This window comes from Ambystoma mexicanum, chromosome 10 (genome assembly GCF_040938575.1).
Source record: "Ambystoma mexicanum isolate Mex_15411 chromosome 10, UKY_AmexF1_1, whole genome shotgun sequence".
Lineage (NCBI taxonomy): Eukaryota > Metazoa > Chordata > Amphibia > Caudata > Ambystomatidae > Ambystoma > Ambystoma mexicanum.
The window spans coordinates 832353351-832374129 of record NC_090932.1 but is presented as its reverse complement, the minus strand read 5'-3'; the positions used below and the strand labels follow the sequence as shown (position 1 = coordinate 832374129).

General features: G+C 42.7%; 1 protein-coding gene across 2 annotated transcripts in view; it reads left to right on the top strand.

Annotated features, from left to right (window-relative positions):
- BCHE (butyrylcholinesterase) overlaps window positions 1-20779 on the top strand; it is a 636843-nt gene that overhangs the window by 65277 nt on the left and 550787 nt on the right. The window contains exon 2 of one of the 2 annotated variants that reach the window (XM_069618487.1): window positions 5804-5865. The exons of the other annotated variant lie outside the window; for it this stretch is intronic. Within the exon in view, the coding sequence (XP_069474588.1) occupies window positions 5808-5865 (58 nt within the window). The 5' untranslated portion in view covers window positions 5804-5807. The remainder of the gene's footprint in view (window positions 1-5803; window positions 5866-20779) is intronic. 2 annotated transcript variants of the gene reach the window in all.

Sequence of the window (20779 nt, the reverse complement as noted above, 5' to 3'; positions counted from 1 at the left end):
CTCTGCCTACCATGATGGATGTTCTTTTGACCATCTGCACTAAGTTGCTAAAGGAACAGAGTGACATCAAATCTCTGGTAAAATAGACTATTGATAACACCAGATCCCTTGGGATTATGGTAGAGGAATTTTGGGGAAATAATTTGCACAGAAAAAAAAGGACTGAAAGGAAGCAAACGTAACTTTAGGAGATCTGAGTGAATTGGTTTTGGCTGTCGAGAAAGAAAATGAGAAAGGTGACTATCAGTTAAAGACACATCCTAGTGAGTCATCTGTCTCTAAGGGAAATTAGGCTGAAAAAATAAATTCAAGTGATAGTGTTAGTGAAACATCCCAGGGTTTAAAGAGACGTACTAGACGTAAAAGAAAAAATAAGAGATCTACCCGTAATAGGGTGGCAATGGCTAAGGTTAAATCCCACAAGAATGTTAAAAAGAATACCTTGGCTTTAGCCTCTACATCCCCTTTAGATTCTGAATGTGTAGACGTGGGAAACCGCTTTGAAATCATTGAATGCCAGCGGAAGTTAGACGAAGGAAAAACAGCAGTAACCAAAAAGAAGGGTTTAGATGATTGACTGAGTGGAAATGAACACATGACAGATAATATAGAACTAGGGGTTGAAGCGCCTCTGGGAAATAATTTAAAATATGTTAAAATCCCCACTAACGATAATGCCATGTCTCTTACCTTAAAGGAGAGGGAGATATATTTTAAGGTGATGGAACAATTGGCTATGTACAGTAATCCTAAGCTAGAATGATGAGTAATTCTATCGGTAAGAAAGAAAAAACCCAATTTATAGTGGGGAAAAGTATTAAGATCATTGAAAAATCCACTACCGATGAAAGTCCTTTTTTAAATCGGGCTTGGATATTGAATAAATTGGCACACATTCCACAGCTACAAAATATTAACACAGGGGACATTGATTCCATCATTTTGCCCAAAATTGGAAGTTGGGAAAATTGGGTAATTGTACAATTTGGATCTTTGGTTTTTGTAGACCTCATACGGGAGTACTCAATTCACCAATATTTGAATGATAAAAACATGGACCCGGGGGTGATCTCTTCAACTAATTTTGAGTCAGGACATAACCAAATAGAAGTGTGATCTTCGGAGGATAATATACCTACCATAACCTGAGATGAGGTATGTAATAACAAATTCACCCAACTCTCTTGGAACAGTAGGGGTTTTAATTCCATACTTCATATGGAGGGTATTCAACTGCTGTTGGACAGCGATATATTTGCCCTCCAAGAGACTTGGGTTACTGGGGAAATGTTACTGGATGGATATAATATATGGAATAAAGCAGCCACTAAAGGTGAAAAGGGTCGACCTATTGGAGGTTTATGTATTAGGGTGAAAAACCACATCTGTTATAGACCTTATGAGAAGTATGGGAATTCCCCTTGTGTTATGTGTGAAGTTATTGATAGGGGAAGCCCATTAGGGAAACTCCTCCTCATTAACATTTACTCCCATCCGGGGGGGGGGAATATGCTGGAGATAGGGGAGATTATAAAACAAACCATTGAAGGAAGGCTATTGGAATCCGCTGACTCTGAAATGTGCATAGTAGGGGATTTTAATGCCTACTGTGACACTGCCAAAAGGGACATGGATAGGTGTAAAGAACTATGGGATGAAACGCTTATTATCGTTCCAGTGGAAACACAGGATTACTGCCTGGTTGGGGGGAAAATTCCCCAAACCTTACAAGGAATCCAATGGTTAAAATTGTTGTCTAACTGGGGGCTAAATTATTTGGAACCTAACAAAGGGTCAGATATTAGGGAAACTTGGACAAATGGGAAGGTTGGGTACCGACTTTACTACATGTTTGTAAACAAAAATCTAAGTAACTCTATTATCTCGTTCGAACATGTAGTCACCCCTTTGAGTGACCACACAGCCCTTAGGGGAAAATGCATTAATGGTCCAAAAGTACAGGGCTGGGAAGTAGGAAAGGTGATGAATATACAATTCTCGGCGGGTGGAAACAGGATCACTTGGTCTGATAAAAACGTAGCTTCATTTAACAGTCTGTTTGACCATCTTATCATTGATTGCCAGGACATTGCCCTATATGGCCTTAATACGATCACTAATTTGTTGGGTTTAATACGGAGAACAAATAGTAATATTATTTTGAAAAACAAAAATGGTAAAAACCATACTCACAAATTTGACCAATCGATACAGGATAGGAAAAAAGAAATGAAGCGTGATATTTGGGAACTTAAGGAGTTATGTGACTTAGATGATGAAGAGAGAAGTAAGAGATTTAGCAATATTAAGACACACTATACACATTGGTTAAAGGATTATAAATATAATACCAATAATGCTAATTGGAGGTGCATATATAAGATATGTAAAACCCACGATTCCAAAAAATTAAGGTATTTATATCGCCAATTTTTGATGGATGAGGATAATAGTGAAAATAATGACGTGCAACAGGAGGTTTGTAGTCACTATATTTCTAATCTCTTCTTCAAGACAAGTCACATCTCCATTATCCCTATTTGTAAAAATTCATATGGAACACATAATTTCCCCTTTGGTATTATGGACATTCTCAAAGTTATTGCAAAAATGAAATCTTCACGAGCCCTGGGCCCAGATGGGCTAGCTAATATTGTTATCAAACAATACCCCAAAAAATGGGCAGTGCTTTTTCTTCAACTGTTTACTGGTATATGGGAAACAGGTATTATTTCAGATATTTGGAGGAAAGCCATAGTTAGTCCTATTTTTAAAAAAGTGGATAGAAAATTGCCTGATAATTACAGATTGCTAGCAATGGCCGACAGCAGCTGCAAGATTTTTTTTCTCCCTGTTAGTGGGTACTCTGAACAACTGGATGAAGGAGAAGGGTCTCCTCTCTGTCCAACAAACAGGTTTCAGAAAAGAATACAGCACCCTGGACAATCTGAGTATGCTGAAACATATTATAGCTGGCACAAAGGACAAAGGGGAAAAATTATATGTGTGCTTCATAGAGTATTCGAAAGCTTTCGATTGTGTCAATACGGACTTTTGGGAGAAATTGAGGGGAAAAAAGATCTGCCCAAAAATCCTTCATTTTCTGGAAGAAATGTATAAGGATACTACGGTGTCCATTTATCTGGGTAAAGGAGGGATGTTATCACCCAAGATTAATACAAATACCGGCCTTTAGCAGGGATGTGTTACATCACCAATACTGTACAATTTGTACGTATCAGATATGTGGGATAGTTTTACTGCTATAAATAGCTCCCCCCCCCATTGTGGGGGGAAAAGCAATATGTGGTCTTATGTATGCAGACAATACCATTCTTATGGATAAAACTCTGGTAGGATTGCAAAGATTACTGAATGGTTTGTATTCCTATTCAGAGGCAAACAATATAAATATAAATATCAATAAAACCAAGATTATGGTATTTGGAGTAGCAAAGCAAGAGAAGAAAATATTTTCCTCTAGATGGGACATCAATTCTGTTAAATTGGAGGTTGTTGATGCTTATCCGTATCTGGGGACCCATTTTGAGTAATCTCAGTATAAATTTCTTCCAAGAGGCGGTAGATACAAAAATACTAAAGAAGTGGAATGTCATACGGAAATATATGCCCAGTAAAGGAGGCCACTCTATTGAAGGCTATTGAGGTATATAAGAGTTGTATTATACCCGGGATTTTGTACGCCTTGGAAACAGTGGAGGGTAAATATCTGAGTAAATTAGGAAAACTTGAAGGGAAGCTTTGGAGACCTTTCTAGGATTACCTAACGCTGTGCCAGTACAAGCAATACGATGTGAACTGGGGCTTATTTCCCTTTTCACTTTGTGGAAAAAATTAGGATGCTGTAAATTGAATTTTAGAATAATACTGGGGGAGGGGGAGGAAGGAAATTTGCTCTACCTAATTGAAAAAAAATAGAAGTGAAGGTAGGTTCAAGAATCCTAAACCTGCCATCCCGAGAGAATATTTATTAAATACACGAAATAGGGCATTGAGAAGATTTATCTTGCAATTACGTTTGAATACCCTTCCTTGTAATGAATTAACTGGTTCTTGGACTAATATCCCCCAAGCAGAAATACTATGTAGGCATTGTAAAATAGAGGTGGAGACTGTAAAACATATTCTTACTATGTACTCTAAATTAAAGGAATGATATTACAAAGGGTATTTAAATATAGTTGGTGATTTTCAAATGATTGAATCCGATCAATATTGGTCAGTTATTTATGACGGGGAGATAAAGGTTTTTATTAGGGCAGCCTTTTATATTTGGGAAAGAGCTGTTAGTGAATTATTTGAAATGGTGTTTTTATAATAATAATAATAAGGCACTTATAAAATGCTACAAACCCTCAGGTATCTGAGCGCTGCTTATTATTACCCACAGTGTGTGGTGCTCATTTATCGACCTCAGAAGGATGGATGAAAGGCTGAGTTTGGCCCCACTGAGATTCAAACCTGCGTTAACAGGCTCTGCACTGACGTCAAAGCGAGCGCTCTACTCGCTGTGCCACTTGACCGGCCACTTAATGTGCTTTTTCTTTTATTTTATGACTTGTTAAAAACTGATTGTAATATGTTTGTATTTATTCTCTCTTTATGATATTGGTTTTAAGGATTGAAATGTAATTGTTTTTTTTGTTTGAAGTGCATAAGGTTTTAATTAACCAAATTGCACTTTAAACTAATTAAAAAAATAGAAATAAAAATAAAGGCCCTAGCAAGTCTCAGGAACCTCCAGGAAGGCCAGAGTGGGCTTCTGCTCCAAAGGAAGCTGTGGTCGAAATCCCACCTTCAGTTAAATGTTCCTATATTACGTTCCATCTTTCCCATATATAGAAACTAGAGTGAATGAAACTGTGACATGGCACTGTGCTTTCTTGGGCATGGTTGTGTACATGGCTTGGCTCACCATAGCAGTGTGGGAGGCTCAAAGTCTTTTGTTAGACAGCCATTGACTCGTAGACAGTCATTGTCTCCTTAAGCACATTGAACACAAACCTAGGATTTTGGTAACCATGACATATATGAGGGAACCATAATTAGGAGGGTTTTTTTCTTTGCTTTTCAGGGAGCTTTTGCAAACTTGCCAAATTTGGATTTCTCACGTACAACCCTTGTCAAATGTTATTGCTGTGTTTTCTTGGGCATGACTTCAACATGCCCAGTCTCACTATGCAGTGAGAATTTTCCAGAATCCCCCCTCCAACATTGCGCAGAAAACACCTCTCTCCAGTTGTCTTTCCTCTTGCTGCTGCGTTCCATTGAATACTGATGAGTCCCACGATACATTTGGGCCAGTTGTACACATAGCTCCTCTACCTTTCCTTCTCATTCCTTCCTGTGCTTCTTACTTATCCCTTGCCTCCATCGACGTGTTATTAAAGCTGCTGCGTGATGACGTCATCACATGCTCAGGCGACCGCACCTCGAGTAAATATTGACAATCTGAAATGTTAGCTGTTCGCTAAGTCTGGCTTTTTAAAGTATTTTGTCAGTTTTAAATTTTAAGAGTATGTGCATAATTATGAAAGTCTGTCCACCGCAAACCCACATTTTTCGGGCTATAAAAAGCACACTGCCTCATTTATAACCTGTGCATCCTACAGGAAGCATCAGGACACCGGCAGGCCTACCAGAGCCTTCTCATTTCTTCTACAAATGTTAAGACCAGAACAAGGTAAGCTAATTTTAGATTTACTTAGACACACTCCCTCTTTACACTTTTTTGTTTTCCTCCCCATTTTTCCCTTCTTTCATTCAATCCAAACTTTAAAAGATTGATGGTCCAAACCACAGAGAAGCATTCACAATACCTTACAAGGATGACCAGACGTTTTGGTGAGTCATTCATAAGACTAGTATGCAATGATAAATTTGTTATTGGAGTTGCAAAATAACCATTTTTGTATCTCTGAAACTAAGAGAAATGCACAATATTGTTTAACATTTGAAAATGCTGAAATACCATGACTAACACTAAGATTGAAGTAAAGTGTTATTATTCCTTTTAGTTACCAGTTTGAATTATCTTTGTTAATTTTAGAACAACCCATGTAGAATATCTCTCCTGATGAACCATTGGATCTTACATGGCGAAACACATGTCGAGAGAATTTAAAAACAGTTTAGCAAACCACAGGATACAAAGAAAACTTGTTTGAATTAAAACATTTATTTTGTTGGCATAAGAACATTGTCAGATTACCATTATTTAATCTTTGACTCACAGCGTCAACTTTACAAAACATGACAATGTTCTATTTTCAACTAACAGTTCCTTCAACTACTGGTTGGCACATTTGAGAATATCCCTTCTCAAAAAGAAGTCCAATTCAACAGTGTGGCAGCCACACTTTTAGGGAACAAACTCTGCCAGACAACCAGCAATTATTAATATCACAAGTGGAATTGCCAAGGGTATAGATTTGACAGGCTGCAAACCTTTTTATCTACTAGGGGCGATATGGAGGACCCCTGTGGTACCCCACACTTAATCGGCACTGTATCCGAAAGAGAGTCACCCATCTTTACCTGTTGGGTACAGTCGGATAGAAAAGACACAAACCATCTCATAGCCTTTGTCGGAATACATGCCACGGATGACAGTCTGGTGATGAGAATATCAAAATCCACCGTATCGAAGGCTGCCGGCAGGTCCAGCATGATAAACATGCTAACAGTACCTTTGTCAGCGGCCCCTAGCAGATCATCCCAAACCGTCACCAGGGCAGTCTCTGTTCCATGAGCCGGTTTGAATCCCGACTGGAAACAGTCAAGGATGTTATGTTCATCTATAAAGGCCTGATGTTGCCTTGTCACCACTTCTTCTAAGATTTTTGCAGGCCATAACAGGTCTGCTATGGGACAATAATTGGCAAGAGACTTATGGTCTAATGTCGGCTTCTTCAACAATGGAGTAAGAAAATATTTTTTTAACTCCATAGGAACACAGGCTTGAGATAATGAGGCATTTATGAAGTAGGCCATTGGTTTGCTAAGTGCCAAAGCATGTTGTTTAACCAAATACGCTGAGATAGGATCATATTTAAAGATCGTGGGTTTAAACTCTTCTAGATATTTGAGAATATCCTCATCCCCAACCGTGGAGAAAGAAAAACTGGGACAGCAAATAAATGGAGAAGTAAAGAGAGATGTTTGTGCCATTGTTTGTAACAACTTGATTGGTCAGCATTATATTTCTGATGGCATTAACTTTATCTTGAAAAAAAAACAGTTACAATTGTTTGCCAGAATAACTGATGCTGGGAGCTGAGAATTCACATTCTCAGGCATAGATAAATTCCTTATCACACGAAACAAAGTTTTGGGCCAGTTCTCTGCTTGATCAATAAGGTTTTGCATTGCCAAATATTTGGCTAACATAATTTCTATTTTATACAAAACCTCGGCTGTTTTTACTGCCGAATGAGAGATCTCTTGTTTTAAGCCACATTTGTTTTCCTTTTTCCGGGACTGCTGTTTGAGGGTTCTAATCTTCTCATGATACCATTTATTCTTCTTCTTCTTATCTCCTTTAATAGCTTCTAGCTATGCTATACAATTACAGTTGTCTTGTAGGCCCAGCAGTAAGTCAGAGTAATACTCTGAGCAGACTATTTTAGGGTGAATATACCATAGATTCTGCACAAGATCATTGTCCGATATTCTATCCAAATTCCTTTTTCAGCGATGCAGTTGTATAACAGAGTCAGTATTATGTGGCTGAGTCTGACAAAAGCCCCCACAGGGAAAAACTCACCAAAGAATGGTCAGACCAGCTGACCGGAGTTATAGTACAGTCGGCCAGAGCCAAACCTCTGTAGATCACAGGATCAAGACAGTGACCACCTATATCAGAGGGTGAATTGGATAATAGCTGGAGAACATTTGACTGCAGAATATCAAACAGATATCTGCAGTCTCAATTGACCAGGACACAGGGCAGAGGCATGTTGGTGCGGCAGTAGTGCGCCTAGTGGCAGACGACTATGAGACAATAGTAATGAAAAGGTTGCCCACGCACTACTTTTCCCAATCGGCTGAGCTTGTAGCAATTACTGAGGCCCTTCGGCCGGCTAAGGAGTGTTATGCCACCATCTGCTCAGACTCTGCATACGTCGCCACAACTGTGCATGCAGGTCTTTCACGCTGGTGAAGGAGGGGCTTCCGGCGGGGAGGCGGCTCACCAGTGCAACATGCCACCCTGCACAATACACTAATTTCTGCCCTTGCAGAATCTTCTGTAGTGGCGGTCGCCAATTGTGCAGTATACACCAACAATATGGACAAAACCTCATTGGGAAATGCAGCTGCTGACGCAGTGGCCAAGGCTGCAGCATAACTCCCAGTACTCGCACCTGCTGCATTTGTTATCGCAGCAGTAACCACAAGACCAGAAACAGATCCATGCACAGTCATGCCCATAGCTCAGATAGTTGAGCTGCAGCACAGGGCACCAAAGGACGAGCAAGAAATTGGACTCAAGCGTGGGTGTGTGCAATCTCCTACTGACCTCTTATGGTGACAGCAATGCATGGGGAAAGTAGTGATGCCAGTAGAACTGCTACGCACGGAATTTGAGCAATTACACTACCCTTCCCACAGCACCAAGCAACACATTTCAGCAGACATCCAGGAAGACTAGTTTATACCCAATCTCCAAGAAAACCTCTCAACAATGGTCATCCAATGTACCAACTGCCAAATATTTAGTACAGGAATGACACTCGGGAACATTGTGAGGCACCCTGCCCCTCCACATTTGGCCATTTTATGAGCTACAAATGAACTATGCAGACATGGCGGAGAGATGCCTTGGGGCCCGCAACCTGACTGTGGTAGGGTGTGCATTCTCGAGGTGGGTTGAGGCCAGTCCATGCACCCGCCCAGATGCCAAGTGTGCTGCCAAATTTCTTGTATGTGATGTTTTTCCACGATGGAAGTTTGTGACGTTTTGAGATCCAACAAAGGCACTCATTCTTTCAATGAACTCTTTAAAGAAATCACAGCACTGTTGGCATAAAGCACTGCATGCGTTTGATTTACCACCCACAAGCAAATGGGGTGGTGGAATGGATCAATGACCTCCTTGAAAGCAGGCTCTCCAAATTACGCAATAACCTGAAAAAGAATTGGGTATGCTGCCTACCCGTGGCCCTGTTCAATTTACGCACTCAGCCTAGCAAGGATCACCACCTCTCCCGCCACAAAATAGTGATTGGCAGATGCATGCAGACGCCCACCTCCCCTGTAAGGTGGGCATTGGATGCCAATAGAACAGCAGCATCCTGTGGGAGGAATTCAAGCAATATGTAACGCACCTAACATGTGCGATCACTGCGTGTCATGACATATGGCACCACCACAACCAGATGATGCCCAAAACGCAACAGCCCCGTCGGATGACCGAGCACCCGCCCAACCATTGTTGTTGGGGGAGCTGGTGTATGTCCAGAGTTTTGTGAGAAAATGGAAAAAACCCAGGTTCCATGGGCCCTACGATGTTGTGTTTTCCACCCCTCTCGCAGTCAAAGTGAAAGGGCGCTTATATTAGATACACCTCTCAGACATTTGCAGGGCCCCACCTGATTCCACACCAGCTACTGAGAGTTAATGAAACAAGTCTACCTCATCTCAGGTAGCTTAATGCTGACTATATAAGTGCATGTACAAGAGCTAATCCAACATGCATTGCCACTAAAGGCATAGCTACTTAAATTAAAACTCTCTCTCTCTCTCTTTCTCTCTTCCCCTCCCCAGTTGTGCCTCCATCATCCCCATCCCCTCCCATTCCCTTGTTTTACCCGTTCTTATTCCCACTAAAGGTGTTGAAGAGATGAAAAACGTCAACGTCAAACTGTTCATTGCCTAGAGATAGAAATGTAGTTAGCAGCACTAGAATGTATTGTTATCAGTTCAACCTCCACTTCACAGACATTTTGTTTACCTTTCTAATGTTTTGTTAGGAATATATTGGTGGGCATCTTTCATTTGGGCAGGCCATCTAAAAGAAGCGGGGGAGGGACCTTGGGGAACTGGAACACAAGTACACCCTTTAATTTAACTGAATTGACACTCAGCCTCGTCCTGAATGAGTGCATAAATGAGAGCACATATTTAATTTAACTGGACAAGAAAACATGACCACTGAGATGTACGATATGACCCCCAAAAATAACAGCAATGTCCACATGACTGTGTGCACAAGTAAAATGTTTGAAATATTGCTCCCAAATGTCAAAAACCTTTTGTGCAATATAAACAATGATGTAAATACTACAAACAGTAGAAACAGATGAACAAAATGACACATATCACGCCATAACAGAATAAAAAGACAAGTATGTAAACCCAAATATAATGCATACCAGGTCTGGATGCGGTTGAAGATATTTGTCATCTCGACCACTCCAATAGTCAGAGCACTCTGACATGAGTGCAGTGGGAAGGCGAACGACTAAAAGCAGTTGCTATGTGTGATATGATATGATATATGATAGGTTATTTATAACGCGCTTAATACCCAGAGTTTTCTAAGTACGGACCCAGAGATGGAACCTTTGTTGCTCCGTGTCGTCTTGTTTCCAAGTCAAGCACGCTGCCGCTGAGCTATCCTCCCGGGACAGCTCCTTAAAACCACACGCATCCACAGCACCCAAGGTTTTATTACCACAAGAAGTACGAATCATAGAGGCACAATGCCTAATTCATCTTGCGCTATGCAGGATCAGAGGCACTTTCCAGGCATGCAACGTCCATCTGGTACTGGTTGATTCAGACGCCAAGAAATGTAAACAAGTCTAATCAATACCAACTGTCTAAAATAGCCCTGCCTGGTGATCGAAGGGGCAAAATACATTAACAAGTGGCAAGAAACGACCCTTACGTTTAAAGCTGAGGGTTTCCAGAGAAAAATGTGGTTCTCGTGGAGCAGTCGTGCGCACAAACATCGAGAGCAAACATCACAAAACTAACATGGATTGCAGCCATAGAGAAACCAGTGAAAGTACACCTAGAAAAGACGCATGTACTGTGCTTTTTCAGTGAATGAACTATTTCTGTTGGCTCGAATGAACGATGTAATAGAACTGTGCTGATTCCAGACATTAAGAAGGGAACTGCAGTACTGATGGACTACTACTAGGGGTGTGGCCAACAGGCGTACTTGCACCTCCCACAATCTTGGAGGGGCTATTGTTCGTTAGCTATGCTACACTCAGCCCTGTTAATAGTGCCAGATGAACACCTTAAAGGGGGCCACTGCCTGATGATGCACCCACAGTGCCCCCAAGCACAGCACAGCACACGTTGCCACCACCAGACTTTCGCATCCTCTCCGAAAAAGAAGCATGTAGCCCGATGTGAAGGAAAAGGAAAGCATTGCATTACCTATCAAAAGACTCATCCAAACTGCTTGCACAAATACCTGATGAGTACAAGTAGTTCAAATCAACACAGAGATTTTTTGCATCCTTATTAGTTTCCAGTGTACAGACGCGGGCCAATCCCAAATGGCTCCAGATCGTGCATTGGGAGCTGATCCAGTTGGCTAACGATACCGAACAAGGGTTCAATATCATAAAAGTCAAGCTGCGTGCCCTCAGGCTGATGACGATGCAGAACCGCTACATGCTATGATCTGCTGACAGCAATGGAAGGCGGTGTTTGCAAAAAGATCAGGAATTCATGATGCACATTTGTACCTTCTGAAGATGCTGAAAATGGGACATTGTTGCACGTTATCGCTGCAATGCATGATCTAGGGGAGAAGATGAAAAAGGAAGCTGGCATTCAGTTGGGCCCCATCGTGGCTCGGAACATCGGTGAAAATTACCGTGCACATCATCATGTTTGCCTTGATCATCTTCTGCACATGCCAGTTTGCTCTCAGATGTTGTGCTTAATAGCGCAATGAGGATGGTTTCTATTGGTGTTCCAAAAGTACCTCATAATATAAAGGAAGTAGAAGTACAGACTGATTACCCCATTCCTCACATGGTCCCTATCACAGTGGGGATGTAGTTGACCAATTGGATCACATAACCATTGTTCCTACCCCTGACCCTGAAAATTACAAAGAAGTGTAGGTTGACCTGGTAGGGGATGGGCGTTGCATCTATATGACATGTACACCAGAGGTGTATTTGCGTGCAGGAGAGAGCCTATGACATGTGTGTAGGGCCTGGATTCTGATAAAGGGAACACCCCCCTAGGAGGCTGCAGTGAGGTGAGAAAATAAGTGCAAGTATGTGGAAGAATTTGTTACTGTAGAAGAAACGATATGGGGAATGTTGGGATGGTAATGAGTCTATCCTACCCCTAGCCGCTTTAAGGTGAGGTGAATCCCATATGAACTTGTGTAGTGTGCAAGGGGAGAGAGGACCATGCTATGAAACTCGGCATGGATATAATATTGTGGGAACGATAGATGCATAGACGCAGTGCGCGTCATTTTGTAACTATGGTAGATGCATAGTCTTGCATGACTGAGAGCCACAAGTTTAGCTTAATGGCAAAACTCGATAGGGCCAGAACATTAAGACAAGATGAACCTGCATGCCCAGTTCTCTCCCTTGTCCCTCCATTGTTGCAATTACTCAGTATCGCTGGGAGGAATGCACCCTGCAAGGCCATGAGACAACACCAGGCTCCTTACAGTGCCCATTCATCACAGCCAAACCTCCAGCAGACCTCTAACCCCCACCCAGCCTACCCAGAGCCATGGCCCGCACCACTGACCCAATTCCCACACCCCTGAATTCTATGATAGTGAGTGACCCCAGCCCCAATCATAAACCAACTGGCCATCAAAGATCTAAGCATGTGTGACTGTTTCACCTCTCCACATAAATATATCCTTTGTAACACGAGGTACAGGGACAACACTTATAGATCAAAATGAGGGTGGATGCCTTGGGTGTGAGGGGTGCAATATCAACAAAGCACAAACTGTGTGGGTCAGTGTGACTGTATTTCTTCCTCCATCCCCCTGGCACCAGTCCCTGAGCCTCCCAGGTGCATGCCATAGTGGTATAGTAGTAGGCTTAGTGTATCATAGCAGTTTTGATATGTTAACTTATGAGAGACCTGAACTTCACTCCTTGGAGAGATGAGCCCAGCCAGCACACGTGGGACCTGACAGACGGCGGAAATGAGAACCAATTGTAACCTGACATCCCCTATTGAGCAGGCCCAAGTATACGATCCAGCCAATCAGTGACACTTGTTTTTACTGCATATGAATGACACTGTGTCCCCTTCAAAGCTCTTGCTTGCACCCTTTTTGCCCAGAACATTCTCCAGTTCTTTCCTGAAACCTTTGTATGCTGTACAATTAAACCTTGTTATCCTTCCAAGCTATCTCTTGGCCTCTTTCCCTAGAGGGTTGTAGTCATTCTGACATGAGCTTAAACAGGGACTTGCCTTTAATCCTGAGACTGGCAGCCATTGTCTAGAGTGGGACAGTACATGGCACAGATAATTATAAAAGCTCTAGAGAAGGAAGTGAGACTACGCATGAGGGCGGAAAGTCCATGTCCGAATCTACCAGGGAAGATAGCAGAGGCACCTGAACTAGACACTCAAATGTTAGTGTTCTTTATGAAAACATCCAAAGACCTGCGTAAAGGTATGCACAGGTCTTCGAGAAGCTGCCAAGAGAAAGTACTGGAACTTACAGGCCCACTAGCTAAAATCATGGATCTAGTGGAGAGGGACAGAGACACAGGGGAGGATGTTGACACTGAAACCCTAGTCAATTTGGCCCAACGGGCTGTCTGTCTGCTGGGAAACTCTAATTGGACCACCTCCACAGAGAGGAGGAGATGACTGCTCTTAAAGATTGACCCAAAGTTGAGCAACCTCACCACATACGAGGCAGGAGAAGCAGTGCAAGGATTACTATTTGGAGAGACCTTTGGTAAGTAAATGGGGAGATTCGTAGGGACCTACATCTCCCTAGAGAAATCTCAGGCATTGATTAAAAAGATCTTCCCGAGCAGAGTTTTTATGGGGACAGGGCACTATGGGGTCGAGCGGCCCGTTGGCGACCCGTTGGTTTCAGTCATCATGAAGACCTCAGGGTGGAAGGGCCCACTACTGGGATGCAAGGCAACAGGACTCATTCTTCACGACCAGAGGAAGGTATCCCAGAGGACACAGAAGCAGAGGAACCAGAACAATGCAGAGCGCTGGCACATGTTTTACTGGCTACTTATCCACCAGTTGGGGGGAGAAAATTTCAGTTATGGCAGAACTGGTGCGCATTCAGCAATTCTTGGATGTTTCAAACAAGGGCCTACAGCAAGAGTTTATGCAAGAGCCACTGCAAGAGGCAAGTCTGCGACCCATGCGCCTAGCCCAAGCAGAACAAGAACTCCTTGAAAAAGAGCTCGGGTAGCTCAAAAAGAAAGAGGCCATCGAGCTGTGCACGCACGCTCCCTAATTCAAAACATGTTCCTAGTTCACAGGAAAGAGAAAGTCAGGCCAGTCATAAACCTGAAGTATTTGAACAGTTGGTTGATTTACAGACATTTCAAGATGGAGACCATTCATCAGCTAGGAGACATTCTGAGAGAAAGAGACTGGTTAGCAAGGATAGACCTAAAAGACGCCTACCGCACAATACCCATAGATGCAGAATTTCACCCATTCCTGGGGTTCAGCTAGGCAGGGCAATTCTTGCAATTCAAGACAACGCCTTTCGCTCTCACGTCATCACCATGGGTGTTCACCAAACTTATGAGACCAGTAGTGGCAGCTATAAAAGAGAAAGGGATTCATATCATTATATATCTGGACAATATTCTGCTATTTGCAAGCGACCGAGAGACGCTGCTATACTAGATGACATGGGTGAAAGACCTATTACCATCGCTACGTTTCTGGGCCAATCAAGTGAAATCAGACATGAAGCCAACAAGACAGCTTGATTTCCTGGGTTTCGTGGTAGACAGGAAAAAGGCAACTCTAGACCTACCAGTGAGGAAGATCCAGGATATCAAGAGAGAAATCAAAATATGCCTTGTCAAACAAGTTATCTCTCTTCGAGCTCTAGCGAGAGAAGTGGGACTCTTATTGTTTTCCATCCAAGCATATATTTCCAGGGCCCCTACATTACAGGGCGCTCCGGTGACCAAAGATCAAACACTTGTAGTAAGGCCTTAGGTATCACCAGGCAGTGCCGATCGACCAAGAGTCGAAAACAGAATTACGATGGCAGCTGCAGAATATGGATGCATGGAACAGGCATGCCATTTTCAGAGACAGAACAGACCTTTATGTGGAGTCAGGTGCCAGCAGAGAAGTCTGGGGGACTCACTGCAATGGACCAGAAACAGGGGGCAGGTGGAGCTCAGACAAGCTACAGTTTTGTATAAACGGTCTAGACCTTTTAGCTGGATTGTTCGCAATAAATGCCTTTACGAAAGGCTGAGCAAACTCTTTTATACTACTGAAGATCAACAACATCCCGGCAGTCAGATACATAAATTATCTGGGCGAGAAAAAGTACAGACTACTCGCAGAATTAGCAAAGGACTTCTGGCATTATTGCCTTCAGACAGGGATCTCAGTAACACCCGAGTATCACCCAGGAACTCTCAACGTGATAGAGGACTGGAACTCATCATTTGAGTGACTCCAGCGACTGGAAACTCAGCAAAGAGGTACTCCAGCACACAGATTTGTTCACCTCCAGGCTGAATGCACAGCAGAGTCGATTCTTAAGCTGGAGACTAGAGAGGAGTGCACAGGGAATGGAAGCGTTCTTAAGGACTAGAGAGGGAATCTGCATTATGCATTCCCATCGTTCATGATGCTGAGCAGAGTGCTGGCGAAGATTCGCAGAGAGGAAGCAGCAGTAGTAGTTGTGGTGCTCATCTGGAAATCGCAAGTTTGGTTTCCAGTTCTAGTGGAACTTTTCTCAAATTTCCCATGGATTCTCTTGTCAGGAGAACACCTGCTCATAGATCCAACTGGGTCATTTCATCCTCTGAGAGTGAGAGGTACCCTTCCATTAATGGCGTGCAAGAAATTAGGGAAAGATTAACATTACCTGACATTTTGAGCCATGCTTTGCAGCTCATCGCAGATTTCTGGGCACCCTCCACTCGGAGGAGCTACAACGCAGCAAGGAATACATGGAATACATGGTGTAGAAGAAGAGGTATTCCTCCTGTTTCTGCCCCTGTAGTAGCGGTCCTTAATTTCTTGACTTCTCTCCTAGAAAAAGGCAAAGCCTTCAGAACCGTAGGAGTGTATAAATCCGCTATACCAGTGGGACATACGCAGAAGTTCCAGTAGGGGATCATCCATCAGTAGAAAGGCTCATGAAAGGTGCCTGGTTCCACGTCCCTCCAAGTCTGAAATACATGTGACTATGGGACATAACCATTTGGGCTTTGCAATGGGAATGCATCGAGCTAAGCTGGTTAGAGGTAATTGAATGTTACTACAAGAAGGACCCTTAGGTGCCTCAAAGGAGTTCACAATGATTCTACTCAAATGTTTTGCTCAAAATACATACTTCTGCTATAAAGTTAAATATTACCTTCAAGTAAAAGGCACCTCAATCGGGAACACCATGAAAGCACCATATGCACATTTCTTTAGGTTTAAGTTTGAATCCAATCATATTTTAGAACATCAAATTTGGCACAAATAATCAAGATATGATGATGCTTTTGGAATCTAGAACAGACCCAAGGCAATAAAATTAGATTTTGTTGGATATCTTTATCATTTTATGGAAGACTTTATATGGCTTGTCTTTCTCTACTTCTTCGAAATTATATGTTTTAGTTTTATTTTATTTAATTTTTTACTTTAATGTTTTATTTTTAATATCAGGGGAACACCAGATCTTTTTTGTTTTCTCTTTACTTATATTTAACTGATCATTTTCCCTGACGAAGAACTATGTTCCGAAATGCACTGACCAATTTGTGTCATAGAGTATATAAAAAAAAGTTTGGGTTTCTATTCTGGATTTTCTCCCAGTGCTCCACCATATGTAATTACCCCCCTGCTCCCTGTCTGTTTACTGCAATAGCCTAAAGTGAGCCTGATATCTTTTCAAAAATATAATATATAAATATATTCAGTAAAAAAAAATGTTAAAAGGGATCTTATGTTTAAGTTGCACTAGTAAAAACCTATGAAATTCAGTGAAAACACTTTGTTAAAGCGACCTTCTGGTTAAACCAAAAAAGACCAGAAATTCACTAGTTATGGTAAGCTAAGCCACCATAACTCACGCCACAACCATGCACTGTCAAGACTAACACCCAAGACATTAAAGATGACATCACAAAGGAATATGCCAACAGGTATCTAACTACTTTAAACATTACCTTAATTACAACACACTCCAAACAAACATACTATCACACTTACACTCACATAATTATAAACATTTTTTGTACTCCTCTATGGATTTGTTTCCCAATGACCCAATGATTTTTTCATGCCAGTACAACAACATTGTAGCACACACTAATGTTGTACCAAACATAGTACATGATGTACTGTGTATGAGGGTCAAATGCAGCTTCAAATGATTCATGGTCAGCTAATAATTAATCTTCTTTTCTCCAAGGTTTACAAAGTTGTAAATAAAGTTGTCTATGTTGCAGAGATTTAAATGTACATTTATATGATTAATTAGGTTGGGTTTTGTAAGTTTTGCTAGGCTTCCTTCACAAGTTGAGGCTGAATAGTTGCCATTTGTTCATCTGGAGGAGTAGTTGTGGGCTATGTTGTATAGACACATGTTTTCCAAACTTGTGCTTCTGTTTGGGTAGTATGTGTCAATTAAATTGTTTTTTTAAAAGGTCCTGGACTTTGGGATCATTTGTGGCTATTGTTTCTATCTCTTGGTAGGATTGTAGTACTCTTTTTCAGGATGAAGCGGGTCCAAGGTTTAGCCAGACAATGTGTTCAAAGTTAGCATATAAGGCTGTGCCTGTTAAACAGTCTGTAGCTTTGTAGCACCTGCATTTTCTATGCATTCTCTAGTGGAGAGCATTTTTATACCGAAGCTGTACAATTTCTGTGACAGTGTTTCGTCAGATGAAATGTCAATCCAGGGATCTGTTAGCTCTGTTTTCTCAGCTTTAGTGAGAGAGGCTGTGACATATCTTGCAACTGCAGTGGAATTGTCTGCAATGTATTGGATGACTATATTTGCATTCCACAAGAGGGCAATGATTGCATTGTAATCATTGATGTACTTGGATGCTTCTTCCCCTTTATTGTTGTATGTGTTTTTAGGGAATTTCCCTTTTACTCTGTGTTTAACAGAAAACATGAAGCTATTTACTTGTCCTATTCTGCAACATTTGGTATAGTATTTACCTTTGTTTTTATATCACCGTCGGCAGTATTTGCCACACTTATGTTTTTGGAAGCATAAAATGTGTGTATGTAGGTCACTATCTGGGGTTTCTGAAGGGATGTCACAGGTAATGTATTTTGAAAAATATATATACAGTGGCATCACTGTCATGGCCATATTTGGTAGCATCTTTTATCCACACAAGCATGTGGATGTGTGCTGATCCTCTGGTTTGATATTCTTTTCCGTGTGGAGGGGTATTTTTATCGCAGTTGAAGTGCAGCGTGGCAATGAAGTGATGGTGAAAGTACCTTGATAAACTAGGAGGGTCAAGATAACCGTGTTCTCCTGGTGTTTTGTATCTATTGCCTCTTTATTTTGGTTTGTCGTGCATACGAAGATGTGCAAGTCATCCCATGCAACTTAAAGTAACAAACCATGGGCGGCGCTGTTGCGCACATAGGAAGATGGTGGCTTCTGTGTAAGCTCCGGCAGACTTTGCTGCCGTAAGCCGGGATAATCACTTGTAATTGTCCCGATTCCCCATGAAACTTGGGAGGAGCCTGCAGTAGCACCCTCGGAAGATGCACAGAAAATTTGAGGCCAGACGGAGAAGGGATCGCCGAGTAATAAGCCCAACAAGATCCCACGGCACGTGGAGGAGCGGTAAACGAGCGCGGCGGGGAGGAGCCCGGATCCAAACGTACGCGAGCTATGCAGGCGAAAAAGCAGGCGAGTGCGCTCGCGGGGGGAGAACCGCGGACCCTCTCGGGGATGACCGATTGACCAGGAAAGAGGGGAAGACTCTGGTTCGCACCGCAACGCAGAAGCGGGGAGGTAAGACGGGCCGCCCCCTCCCCCGCCGATACATGCGACTCTCCCTCCGAACGAAAGCCACGCAGAGCGGCACTAAGGGGGCATAAACTGAACACTACAGGCACCGGCAGAGGTATCGCATAATTTCACAGTGCGGAGCGAGGTTCAACTTACACATGCCCCGGAGATAAGGAAGTAGCACGAACACTAGGCAAGGTGCGATTCAAGACGCATAGACTGCTGCCTCATCTCGTAAACTAACGCTAACCCACTCGCCCATCTCAACCCTCACGTCGGACAGGCCACGAAATCCCGGAAAAGAAAAGAGATCTAGGGAAAAGAGCCTGCTGGTATACTGGTTAACGATATCTGCACCCTAAACACACTGGGCAATCGGGGCATTCACAGGACGTATAAACGCAGCTAATACTCCCATAAGTTAGTCAGAACCTCTGGCTAATTCGATGACAAAGTGAAGCGCACCTCCCAGTTAGAGGAAATCAGTGAGGACACTCCTGCGAAGAATTTAACGTCGAATTCAACTGGATAAGCGACGATGCCCAAGAACTTTGGCCCCAAAAAGAACAGAGGCACAATAGACAAATATACAACCGCAATCCAAAAAGACACGGCATCAGAGGTCGAAGGGGAGATGGAAGCACAGGACAATCAACCCCCTCCCACAGCAATGATGAACCCCCAGGCAGTTTTCACGGCCATGCAGCAGGGCTTCACAACGCTCGCCGAAAAACTTGCCGGGATCACAGCCAGTGTGGCCACCATGAAAGCACAACTTGACAAGACCACCTCTCGTATGACAGAGGCTGAAACAAGAATATCAGGCACGGAAGATGCCCTTGAAGCAGCATTGAAATCCACAGTTTCCACTATGGCTATTGAACTGGGCACCGTGAAAACCAAATGTGAGGACCTAGAAGCGAGATCTCGGAGGAACAATGTTCGCATTATTGGGGTCCCGGAAGACGCAATTAAAGGGCCGGTGGAAAAACCGATAGAAGACCTCCTACGCCTGCTATTATGGGATCCTGGATGGTCGCCGACGTTTATAGTGGAGAGGGCACACAGATCAGCGGCCCCGAAACCCAAGCCAGGGGCTTATCCGAGACCGATCATTGCATGTATATTGAATTACAGGGACAGAGACCTGATCCTGAGAACCTCCAGAGAGAAACAGGAGTTGAGATGGGAGGCAAATATAGTACGCATCTACCCGGATTTTACGATGGTGGTCCAACAGGAACGGAAACTCTTTAATGGGGTCAAGAAAATGATACGGGACCGGCAAGTGCAGTATGCAATGCTTTACCCCACCAGATTGAAAATCCAACACCAAAACACCCTTTTTTTTTACAATTCCTGAGGAGGCAGCGAACTTTGTAGAGACACATATTCCTCCGAATAAGGAGCGATCCGCAACTGAGGGTGACTAAGAAGGAAGAAATGGCCACATTACCACCAGCACACCAAAGGAACGAAACAACAGTAACAAGGCAGGCTCCACACGGAACTCTACACTAAGGTGCGTCGGAATTCAACTCTCATCGATTGTCAATATACACCTTAGACAGCACGATAAGAACG